We start from the raw sequence: 12,290 nt of genomic DNA, 5'->3' as shown, positions 1-12,290 counted from the left end.
CTCTTCTTCTCTCATTTTCAATTCCCTATCCCGACACATCCTCTACTTTATTTCTTTTTAAACAAGAGAAGCAGAATAACAATACATCTGATGAAAGTGGGTCGGTGTTGTGCTGAATTTGGTTACCGCGAACCCCCTACACACACACACACACACACACACACACACACACACATAAATTCCAGGTCGGATGAGAAATGTCTCTTTACACCCTGCCACAGCGTGAGCGTGTGCTGGAGACGTGTAAACGCGGTACGGAAGCGGCGTAGCGGCGGGTGTTTGATGTGTCCGGGGCTTCTGGTCGTGGGATCGCGGCGCGCTGTTTTTATCCTCGCTGGCACAGAGACGGAGACTGATGATGCGTTTCCTCTGTCTCGGCTTCCCTGTGCTTGAAAAAGTGCTGGAGAGGAGGACGAGTGATGAAGCACAACCGACTGTCTGTGGCAGCATCATCATCATCACACACACACACACACACACACACACACACACACACACAGCCCTGCTCATGTTGGGGCTTTAATATGAACTCCAGTGTTGTGCTTACATCTATTATTTACTCTTATGCATATTTACTTGCCCTTATTATGACTCTGTGTGCCCGATGTAAGAAAAACTTTCATCCGCAGTGAGGATTTGTTCATCAAAGCTGCATTATTCATCCCTCCCGCTCCGTCTGAAACAAGTGTACGTTCTTGTACGTCCTGTTATAAACAGAGAGTGGTCAAAATGCAGTATTCCCGTAGGGAAACCCATATTGCTGTATAAATGTAACCATAGACGGAAGACGGTATATGTATGTAATTTGATCAGTAAATTTAGATGTAACTAAAGGCGCTGCAGCAGGAAGTAGTATAATTAACTTTTAATATAACCGTACACCCCATAAAACAATATCTGGGCAATTCTACATAAAGTGGACTTCGTCACACCCGTAAGTGAAATGCCAGGTATCTGTATGATGCACCAAACAGGTCAGGACCAGCCCTGGTCATTTCCATGCGCCCTGTCAGTACCCGGGCACAGGGCACCGACACTCAACCGCAGATTACCGACAGATTGGAGGGTTTTATTCTATTTATTGGGTCTGCTGCATTTTTCTATACATTTTCATTGATATTCAAGGCATTGGTTTTTGTTCTTTTGGTTCTTTTTGGAGACTCTGCTGTAGGACTTTTTGAGGATCCGCGGCAACCCTGCAACGCGCTCTGTGCTCTCGCCCCAAAACTAAAGCCACGTGCTGCAAGTGGACGTGGTCTTGCGCAGGTGATGCCAAATTTATATTGCATACCGTTTATACCACGCAGCCCGTACAATTTTACAAAGTTTTACGGTAAGTACACCAAACGGGCTGCATATTTCTTTGTAATTAGAAAGAAAAACAGCCCAAATATAGTAAACATGCAACATATTATGCTCACGCACAGATCAGGTCTCAGTTTGGGGAACGCATTGCTTTGTCATTAGTAATGATAGATTATGGAAAAAAGTACAATTGCTAAAGTATTGCAGTTGTTTTTGCAATTTGTTAATTCTAATGAAAACTGCATTTTCATAATTCTCTTGCAATTTTACAAAGTCTAGTAGTTAATCCCCAAGCTGGAGCTCAACTCCGGTTTTCATTTTGAACCCAGAGCTGCTGCCTGAACCCGTGGTTGGTGAAGCTCTGGAGATGCAGATCAAGCTGCGGAATTGCGTGGCGATGCCTCGCGGGGGGATTTTTATCACCGCCCCTGCTTGAACATGCCCCCACTGTGTCTTCTGCGAGGGCTGCATGGAGTTCCTGAACGTTTGCCGGTCCCCGTCAGCGCGCTCTCTTTTCAGTTTGCTCCGAGTGATGGAATTGTGGGATTGAATGAGCGCCGGGGAGAGGATCTCTAGGAAGAACACGTGTGATAGTGGGCGTGATCCTCTTAACAGCGGAATGTTTTCTATGTTAATCCTCTACAGAATGGATGCATCCACACCGCTGTCACCTGCAGAGAGAGTGTGTGAGTGTGTGTGTGTGTGAGAGGGAGAGAGAGATTTTTTTAATTGGTTTTATGGGCCGGAGGAGGCGAGGAGCTAATCTGTGATTGTATATGTAATTAACATCTCTGATTAAATGTTTATCCCCTCTGACCGCGTCCCACCCAGTCAAAAATGCTGATAAGAGCAAAAGGGCTTCAAAAAAATAACAACCGGTGGTTTATTTATATGCGGCAGTGACCGGGAGAGGAAAAAAATAATTTCATTACTTTTTCATTAAACAATTCCAATGTCACTTTCAAAGTATTATTTAAAGCTGGTCTCTCACTGAACAAAAATGAAGGTCAATTATTATTGTTATCTGCACACACACACACACACACACACACACACTTTCTCTTTCTGTCTCCCACAGGTCAGTCAGAATGCCAAGCAGGACCTGAAAGACGGCCTGGCCCTGTACAACACAGACAACAACATTGGCTTAAGAAACGCCTGGAACATCATTCAGGCTGAGGTGTGTGTGTGTGTGTGTGTGTGTATGAATGTAATTAACTTCTGTAGAAAAATGATTGTCGTGTAGTTGTGGTGTAGAGATAAATTTGTCTGGTAGATAAATCTCTATGAGAGAGGTGATGTGCTGAATGTGGCTTTTATGCTAAAGCGTAATCTGTATAAACACTGCTGAGAGATTTATGTTTGGCTATTAGCGCCATATATAAAACACACACACACACACACACAGTGTATAAAACACACATGCAGTATATTACACACCTTCACTTATCACAGCATTTTCACCATTCAGAGTGACACACACACTCTGTGTTTCTTGAACCATTAGAACCTCCTGTTTTTTATCTTAAGGACCCAAACACTGTTGTCTTTGTTTATCTCACTCATACACACACAGAGAAGTGCAGTTCGCAGCAGGCGTTTATTGCTCCCCGTGCAGAATTTATCTCTGTCTGACCCGCTCGCTGTAGTGATTGCAAGTCGTTCGCTCAGCAGGTTATTTAGTTGCAGGTCTGTGTAAGTAGACTACTGTGTGTGTGTGTGTGTGTGTGTGCGTGTGTGTGATTCTCTTTGCCTTTCTGACAGGTCCAGAGTGGAGTAAGGTTAGTGAATAGTGTATGTTGCACTGTGTGTGTTGCAGTGGAAGTGCTGCGGTGTGAGTGGCTACACCGACTGGTATGAGGCGCTGAAGGAGAAGATGGTCCCTGACCGCTGCTGCCAGGAGCATTACCAGGAGTGTGGCCGCAATGCCACCAACATGTTCTGGAACCAGGTGTGTGTGTGTGTGTGTGTGTGTGTGTGTGTGTGTGTGTGAGAAACTGGTCCAGTTTGGTCAGCAAAATTTTTATTGCTGTAACAAGGTGCTTCCATCCCCAACATTGTTACCATGGCAACGGAGGCAGCAGCTCAGCCTGCTCTCGCACAGCTCCAGCACTAACATCAGTAGCATTAGCATTTACATCTAAAAGAAAAATCATTCTCACTTTATTGCTACTTTATATCAGACTTATTTAGAATATGTCTGCAGCCCAGTGACGTGTGCACTGAAATGTTGTAGAGAGTTGCCATAGAGACTCAGCATAACAGTAAGTGATTAGATTGTCAGTAAATGTTGGTATAAGTTGAGTATAATATGTAAGGTTGTCTGTATAGGTCGGTATACGTTGAGTACAATATGTAAGATTGTCTCCTTCTGTCTCTCAGGGATGCTATGAAAAAGTGGAGGAGTGGCTGGATGACAACAAGAACATGCTAGGAATGATCGGCATGGTCATCCTGGTGGTGCAGGTGAGTATGTGTGTATGTGTGTGTGTGTTTGTAATTGAGGGTTAAACCATAAGAGTAGTTCCCTGCAACGAAATCTCCAGCAGACAGAATTGTGCGCTGTATAATGAGAATAGGGGATGTGGAGATGGAGAAACGGCGGAGAAAAATCGTGCAGACTTTGTCATTCTGCGGCAGGTCTCGGTTTCATCTCACACACACCAAAAACACCACAACCCTCATTACAGGACCGGTTTCCAGTGGCTTCCACCCATCTGTCCAGACCTTCATGGGCTGCAAAACACACACATGCTTCAGTGGACATAATGAAAAGTGTTCACTGTTCACACACTGTTCATCAATACCATCCTCAGCAGGGAAATAATAAACACACACACACACACACACACAATACAGACATCAAACACACACAGCAAGCAAGCACGCAGACGGATAACACGCTGCCCTAATCCCTTCTACACTTAATCCACACTTGCTGCGTTCCCATTCGCTGAGTGCCTCTCCAGCAGTTATCAGGCCGCCCGGGGGGCTGCCCACCACTCCGGCCCACGGTCCGGCTCTTTATTACTCAACCGCCGCTAATCTGGTCTCCCCCAATCTCCCAATGCAGAATCCCGTTATGCACTCGGGGATTTTGTAATGCCCAGCAGCTCAGAGGGACGTGCGGGCCCGCAAGTGATTGAATTTAGACGTGTTTGTTCCAATCTTCGTCCTCTTTTCTGCCGCGTATTCTTTACAGAGGCCGTTTTTTCACTGCACAGCACAACCAGCATCTCTCTAGTCTACTGGGGTCGTAAACAGCACCTCAGAAAAGTCAAAGTGAAGTGATTGACATGCACAGCATCACTGCCCCAGAGAAATGAAGAGAGACCGTCTTGGTTTGGTCAGCCAGAGCGCCAATGGGTTGGATTTGGCTGCAGATTGGTCTGATTGAACCAGAGGTTCACATGCATTACTTAAATGAAAGTAAAAAGTGACTCTTTCTAGCTTGTAGAATTCGGAAATGGAAAAATGTTGACAAAGAAATAATCTCTTTATTTTTAATTGTACCACTACACACCCCCACGATGCAACGTACCAAGTACATGCATCAGCCATATAGCACCGTCTACCATGTTGGCATGCAGCAAAAAATGAAAGATCCAACCAACTTTACCAAAGGTAGCCTGAGATGACCACTTATCAGCAACTATTTACGCATATTAATTGACATAACATTATATTAATGTTCGGGTAGCTCCATTTGTACATGCTACCTTAATAAATTACATTCAAAAGACATGGTCAGCCATTTCACTGTGATCTAGAAACTTAACTTCATTGCAAACGTTCACTTACAGCTAATACATTTTTATTTACGGCATTTACCAGAGCGACTTACAATCATTAGTTACAGGGACAGTCCCCCTGGACTGTGTCTTCTGGTTCATAGGTGAGTCCCACTTGTCTACTACCATCACTAATAAAATGGTGTGTTTGTGCAGGTTGGGGGGCGAGTTTTTTGTAGGCCGTTATATAGGCTGTTGGTTTTAGGCAGACACAGCATGCACTTAAAATGAAATGAATCTTTAATCCTTTCGCCAAATTTGACGAAGATATGGCCATGGTGGCCAAAATGGCACTGAAGCCTCAACACCGCAATTTCACGTTCTCGCGTTGCAGAAATGCATTATTATAAGGTGTTGAACTTAATCTACGGATCATGTCAGAGGCTGTTGCCCGGGAATAAACCAATCACAAAAAACATCCAATTTCAGAATTAAAATGAACACGTAGCGAAACCCTTGATAGAAATATAGTGAAGTCAAAGTTCCTCCATACTCAACTTGAGTACAGTACTCGAGTAAATTTGCTTTGTTGCGGTCCACCTCTGGTAAATCAGGTCGGGTTGTGAACTCGGCCGTCTCAGCCGCCCTCGTTTTATAGATGCATTTTCTGATATGCAGAGTTCAGCAGGGCGACCTGTTTCCGGCGCAGATCGTTTCGCATGAGAGGTAGAGGAAAAATCGAAATGGAAAAAGAAGAAATGTGACCAGTTTACAGTTGAAATGATATTATTATTCTGTTCAACATGTAGCGCCCCTAGCCCCTGGGTTCCCTCTGAACCTCAGTATTTAACTATTGTTAAATTTTGGATATGCTAATTTTCCCCCACCACTTACCAATAAGGAAAACCACTAAATACACAAATTAACACACCACAAGTATTCTGACACACACAAATTATTTACTAAATATATTTACACATTACATTAATGATTAGAACATGAACAATTAGATAAAATAATATTTCACTCAACACATATATAACAACTCAAAAGTAAATGTCCTCGAACACTCAATAACTCAAAAAGTCAATAGTTGAACTAACCCGGGTACCCCACACTACTCGTTGCAGGCCTGAGTCGCTGCTCGGGTGCGTGGCTGCTTCACTCTCGTAGAGCAATAAACCAAAATAAACCAGGTACCTCCTTAATCCTGTCCTCCGCTGAACGGAATGAAGGAGCCTTCTCAGGATCGGTCCTGGTGTCCAGCAGAGCTCGCTCGGTCCGGGCCTCCGCGTTGGCGACCTGACGTCCGCGTCTTCCCTTCCGTGACCCGCGTACCGCGTCAGATTCACCGTAATTTAACTCTAAATTCCGCTATCGTAATGGGTCACTGTCCGTTTCCCACTAGCGCAATATGTTCCGGAGGGTATAAATACATGTGCTATGTATATATTTCAACCGGACTCGCAGGTAACTTTACTGCACCTCGCGTCCGTCCTCCATCCTTCTCCTCTCCCTTCTCTCCCGGTCTCTCTAACCAATCACCCCCGCTCACACACAGTAGGCAGGTAGTACACACATATATAAAAAGTTAATTAAATGCAAATACAACAATAAATCAACAATAAATAAACACCTTATCCAGGCATTTAACAGTTCTATAAAATAAATACCAACAGAATAAAATATCAGCAGGGCTACAAACACGTGAAATTGTACTGTTTTTGTGGCTCAGTGTAAGACATGTAAGTACCTTTTGAGTAATTTGGTATATTACACTACACTGTAAATGACTTTTACATTCATTGTTCCCAGTCTCGTCTAGTGGGTTTCAGTCAGTCTTGCTGACTATGCTGACATAGAGGGTTTTCCAGCGTGCAAACTGGAACATGGTTAGTTTGGCTGTGACACTAGACTGTTGAGGCATATAGAATTCATACTTAATAAAACAAGGGGCATTATATCACCAGCTAGCTGTCAAGTAATACATGTCCAAATCTCTATATCAAATGAAAAATTAAACTGTTACATCACTTGTAGAAACGGTAGACATGACGTTACATTAATTCACTATCACCATAAATGTTGAAGTATCGCACCAGAGTCTCAAAATTGTCGTATTTTGAGAAAACATTTTCGTTGCTTCAATAACACATATCATCATAGACTGTGAATATTATAGTGTATAATAGAACTTTTACCTTCAGAACCACCTGTGGCCTCTACCTACAGGCTTCATCCACCCAGTAAAACTGGGATCTTCTCCCATTCATTTCTGTAAGTCTGATGGCGACGTTACACTCAGCACTTTGTTCGTGTTTAAACCGCTCATCACTGTGTACATCAGAGGTGTCCAACTCTATTGCATGAGGGGCCAAAACGTATGGGATCGCGTTCGGCAAGGCAGCCAAAGCACTGCATTGTGGGATCTGTAGTTTTTGTCTTATCAATTATCACATGATAATTAGCACGGTACAAATGTGATAATTATCACACGTCTGGCAACACTGTTATCGCCACTTCACTACAACAACATGATGTCTTTAACATAACGTCAGAACCGTTTCTTCATCCTTTTCATAATTTTGTGTTTGTATTTGAAGATATTTGTTTTAAAAAAATCTTCCTGCATTAGTTTATCTATTTTTAACCCTCTCTGTGATGTCATTTCCTTTGTTGCAGCTGCTTGGCATGGCGTTCTCCATGACTCTCTTCCACCAGATCCACCGGACGGGGAAGAAGTATGACGCCTAACTGCCATGCTGTCATCTGAGCAGCCCCACTGAATTATGGGATGGACTCTGGAGGACTCACCCCTCCCCCACATCACCCCCCCCCCTCTCTGTACAGACTCCAAAAAGGCTTCAGCCCCCCCTTTTCTCTCCATCTTCTCTTCACTTCTCGTTTGCCAAAGAAAACTGGACCTGAGAGCTTAGGAGCTTTGACTTTTGTTTGGCAAGGAGCACCAGAAAGCTGCATCTTCTTTTTAGCACATTTGGATTGTTCTTCTTTTTTTTTTTTTTTTGCGCTTGGACTAACTACCTGAACTGATGAGGAGAAGAACCGAGGAGCAGGAAGGAAAAGTATCAGCTTCACTAATACTCTGCTTCTGCAAGATGAAGAGAAGACGGGACTTCCCGCTGCTGTTTTAACGTCCCCCCTGGTAGAAACGAGGAGACCCTCCTTCATGGCATGCAGCAGATCTTCTTCTTTTTTTACTCCATCGAGGACTCATTTAAGTGTTCGATCATATGCTTATTATTATTATTATTGCTGTTGTTGTTTTAGTATTTTTCCGGTCTGGTGTGACTCTGGAGTTCTTTTTTTGTGTCTGCTGAGTGGAACGGGACGGATAACAGTGTTACCTGGCAAGTCGAGGTGGAACGTGGGTGCTCATGTGTCGTGTGTGAGCGAGTGTGTTCTCTCCTGAGAAGGTTTCAGAGTGAAATATTTGGTTCCCCGCCGATCGCATGAAAGTCAGCGGCTCCTCGAGGTGTGAAGTGAATCTCATGTCTTCTGCTGTTGAGGTCCCATCAAGACGAACGGCTGAACGTCTCCCCGGTTCTGCCTGCATCAGCGTTCACGGCCCTTTTACTTCTGTCATTCCCTCCAGATTTACGTTTCTGCTGTCTGGGGCTGTACTACATGCAGGAAGTAACAGCGTAACATCTAAACAGGGTCCTTCAGCATCTCCAAAGGGTTCAGTCCCAGATGTCTGGATGTTGAGGGTGTCCACAGTGACACTGGTTAGGTGACCCTATTCTGGGACAAAATCCACTTCACCATGACCATGACCTGTGGTGGAACCCTACAGAACTGGTTCAACTGGACAACGTCCCCTCAGAGTGCATCTGATCGACCTCCTGTCATCCAGACAGTCATCATAACCATCGCCTGTCATGCCCTTTAACCTCTGACCCCTCTTCATCATGCTGGTCAGGGTCATCCTGGATGCTTTCTGTAAATCATGTCATGTGACAGGTGGTTTATTTTCTGAGCGAGAAGAACGTAGTCACCAAACACACCTGGACTAAAAGACACCAAGACTTAGGCCACGCCCCCATCCTGCTCCGCCCCCCACACCAAATGTTTCCTACCGGTGAGAAGATGAGGAGGAGGTTATCGGTTTCTCACCAGGAAATTAAATGCTCACGTGCACTAATGCATTTCACAGAAATCCTAGGTGACTATTAATGAAGGCAATTTGCAGAAATATCTTCAGTTGATCGGTTGATTTGTTGAGCCATAGGTCCTATTCTAATCATTTGAGATAGTGGATTTCAACACTTTACGTCTAATGAACATGGTGTACGGTTGCCACTCTCATCCTGGTCAGACTGGAACTGTGAGGTCACTTTAGTACAAGTGTTACTCTGTGTTTAGAACTCTTCTCATTTTTCATATTTTTGTACATTTGTCTGGTTTTTTTTTTTATACTCTGTGTGTGTGTTCCTTCTCTGATCTGAATCTGGTGGCTTTAAAGGGCAGAATGGACGCGAGGACATGTCACAAGTAGCATTAATTGGACTTCATTTAGAGCGCATGTTAACTAGGCGGCATAGAAACCCGCCCGTCTGCAGTTTCTTTTAATTGGATATTATGGCAAACCAACAGAAATATTACATTTTAAATGCAGAAACTGGGAATAAATATCTGGGCCTGGGCTGAATATTCCGAGTGAGCAGAATCGGGTTTGGTTCGTAAATATGAATGATATGATAAACGTGGCATAACGGCAATAATGCACTCAAACTCATTCTCCGACCGACCCTCAATATTGATCCGTATTTGACAGTATTTTATGACTGCAGGCACAGTACGGGGTGAAATAGTTCCGTTGCCCATGGTAACAGTATCAGGCTCCGCCCAGTGGTGCCACCGGAAGCTGGCTGCTCGTATTACCCACGCCGTCGTCTCTTTGCGTTATTATTTTTGTGTCTGTTGTGTCTCTTTGATTAGTCCTTTTCGAACCGTGTAAATCTCGGTACACGTTGACGTCGTTTTTAATGAGCCGTGATTTCCACGTGTCGACGGTGGCGGGGAAACCGCTGGCCCCCGTTCGCTCTAATCGGCGCGATGGAGTCCGGCCCCTCGAGAGCCACGCCGGCTTCAGCAGCCAGCTTCTCACCGTCGGCATCCTTGTCCTGTGGCTTTATTTCTTTTATTCCTTTTTTTTATTTTATTTGCCTATATTGTAAAGCACTCTGAGTATTATAATAGGTGGTGCACTAAATTTCATTCTTTAAATCCTAATATTTTTTAAATAAAGGAAAGTGTGTCACAACTTTACAGCCCTGCGGCGTTTTTTCTGGAGAATCAAGCGTCCATGAGAGGAAATGACACTCCTGCCACATGCTGGTTGGTCACATTTACACATTGGTCACCAATGCTACAGACAAACCGCACACGGTCACATTTTTATTATCTGTGTCAGTAATTTATGTGATTTGGACAATTAACGCTTGCCAACAACTTCACCAGTACCGGAGGGGAAATCTGTCAATCTGGATCAATCCATCAATCAAACAACAAACTGAAATGATCAGTACAATCGTAGAAAACTGTGCTGGACTCTACTGTGAAGCGCACATGCATTATTATACATTATAGAACCGTAGTGAAGATGCAGGACTATGAAATGAAACACGTGACGGTCCTTCGCCGAGTGTCTTCTTGCCGTCAGGCCTCCACTGACCCAAACAACATCGAGCATCTTCCATAAGCTGAAGACACACGGGATGGAAATGGTATTGTACTCGGCGGTAAGAGAATCGTGATGTGATGCGGCCCAGCGTGGAGATCGAAGCCAGAACAGCCCAGAAAAGTAGCCGTAAATTAGCAGGTCGGCCCGCGGTTCCCCGCCGCTTTTTCACCGTCGCCACATGGGGCCCGTTGGCCGGCCGCTTGAACCTCGCTTTAATCGAGCGACTAATTTCTACTCGGCTCCGCCGTGGAGAAAGCCATCTGGCAGCAGGGCGCCCTGAGTGGCCAGGTATTAGAAGTGGCCGCCTGCTGGTGTCACCTGGCGTCACCTGGTGTCTGTTTCTTCAGGAAGTCTTGTGGAGTGACAGTCATTAAAAACGAGGTAGAATTAACAATGAATACGTTCAGAAGATCCCCAGGAAGACGGGGGTGAAGGAAGGAGAAGTGAGGAGGTGCTGATGCAGGGAAGGTCAGCGTCTCACTCATTTGTCTGCCTCTGCACCTATAAGCAGGGCGTTTGTTTGCCAGGTGAACTTTGACCCTTGTTGTAATGGACGTGTTCCAACTGGGCGATGTTCCCAGCAGGAGGCTGAATCGGCCCTGATCTGCGTCTCTAAACGTGGGGTCGACATTAATAACTGGTTCTGAAGATGCTGAATCGTCGATCAGATTGTCACTTTGTTGTTACATTTGCTACATTGTGACCCGTAATATCACATTTTATGTCTTGTTACATTTTACAGAATCGTTTTTTTATATTGCAGATCATTTTATTTGATGGAGGCCTCTCTGTGTGAACCTGAGCCGTTTCTGATTGGGAATGTTAATACAGGGCGGACGTCTGAAGAAATCTTCATTATTCCCCGAGGAATCGATACAAAAAAAAAAAAAAAAAAAGAATTATTCACACATTTTCCAATGGATTAATCAGGATTAATCACAATTAATGTTTAAGACTGTAATGAATATTTAAGGCTACATTGGAGTCGAGGGTTGGAGAGAGGTGGAGATTATCTTTTTTATATAAAAGTCGCTGCAGAATAATAAAAAAACTGCACATAACACATAATGCACATATTATATAATGCAAATAATGCCCCATCTTAACAAAGGGACGATATATATATATATACACACACACACACACACACAGGATGGGCCATTTATATGGATACACCTTAATAAAATGGGAATTGTTGGAGACATTGAACACATTTTATAAGTGGTCAGAAACCAATAAATAACTCATGAAAGAATAAAGTAATTTCTTGTGAAATTACCAATAAATTTGATGTGTCACATGACCCTCTTCCTATTGAAAAAACAAAAGTTGGATCCAAGATGACCGACTTCAAAATGGCCACTATGGTCACCACCCATCTTGAAAAGTTTGCCCCCTCACATATACTAATGTGCCACAAACAGAACGTTAATATCACCACCCATTCCCATTTTATTAAGGTGCATCCATATAAATGGGCCACCCTGTAGATTCATCTTTTCACTTTGACTATATACAATTTTAATATTCATGTGGGACTGAGTTGAGCT

At 43.9% G+C, this 12,290-nt stretch overlaps 1 protein-coding gene across 1 annotated transcript; it reads left to right on the top strand.

The window, feature by feature from the left end:
- The first annotated feature begins 2,029 nt into the window (after positions 1–2,029).
- On the top strand, positions 2,030–10,325 carry LOC114766617 (tetraspanin-9-like). Its single transcript, XM_028957595.1, has 4 exons — positions 2,030–2,485; positions 3,125–3,256; positions 3,688–3,771; positions 7,719–10,325. The coding sequence occupies exons 1-4, from the start codon at positions 2,306–2,308 to the stop codon at positions 7,788–7,790; spliced, it is 468 nt and encodes a 155-aa protein (XP_028813428.1). The 5' UTR covers positions 2,030–2,305; the 3' UTR covers positions 7,791–10,325.
- The last annotated feature ends 1,965 nt before the right edge of the window (positions 10,326–12,290 follow it).

The sequence above is a fragment of the Denticeps clupeoides genome, chromosome 17, assembly GCF_900700375.1.
Source record: "Denticeps clupeoides chromosome 17, fDenClu1.1, whole genome shotgun sequence".
NCBI classification, from domain to species: Eukaryota; Metazoa; Chordata; class Actinopteri; order Clupeiformes; family Denticipitidae; genus Denticeps; species Denticeps clupeoides.
This window is presented reverse-complemented; position numbering and strand designations above follow the sequence as displayed.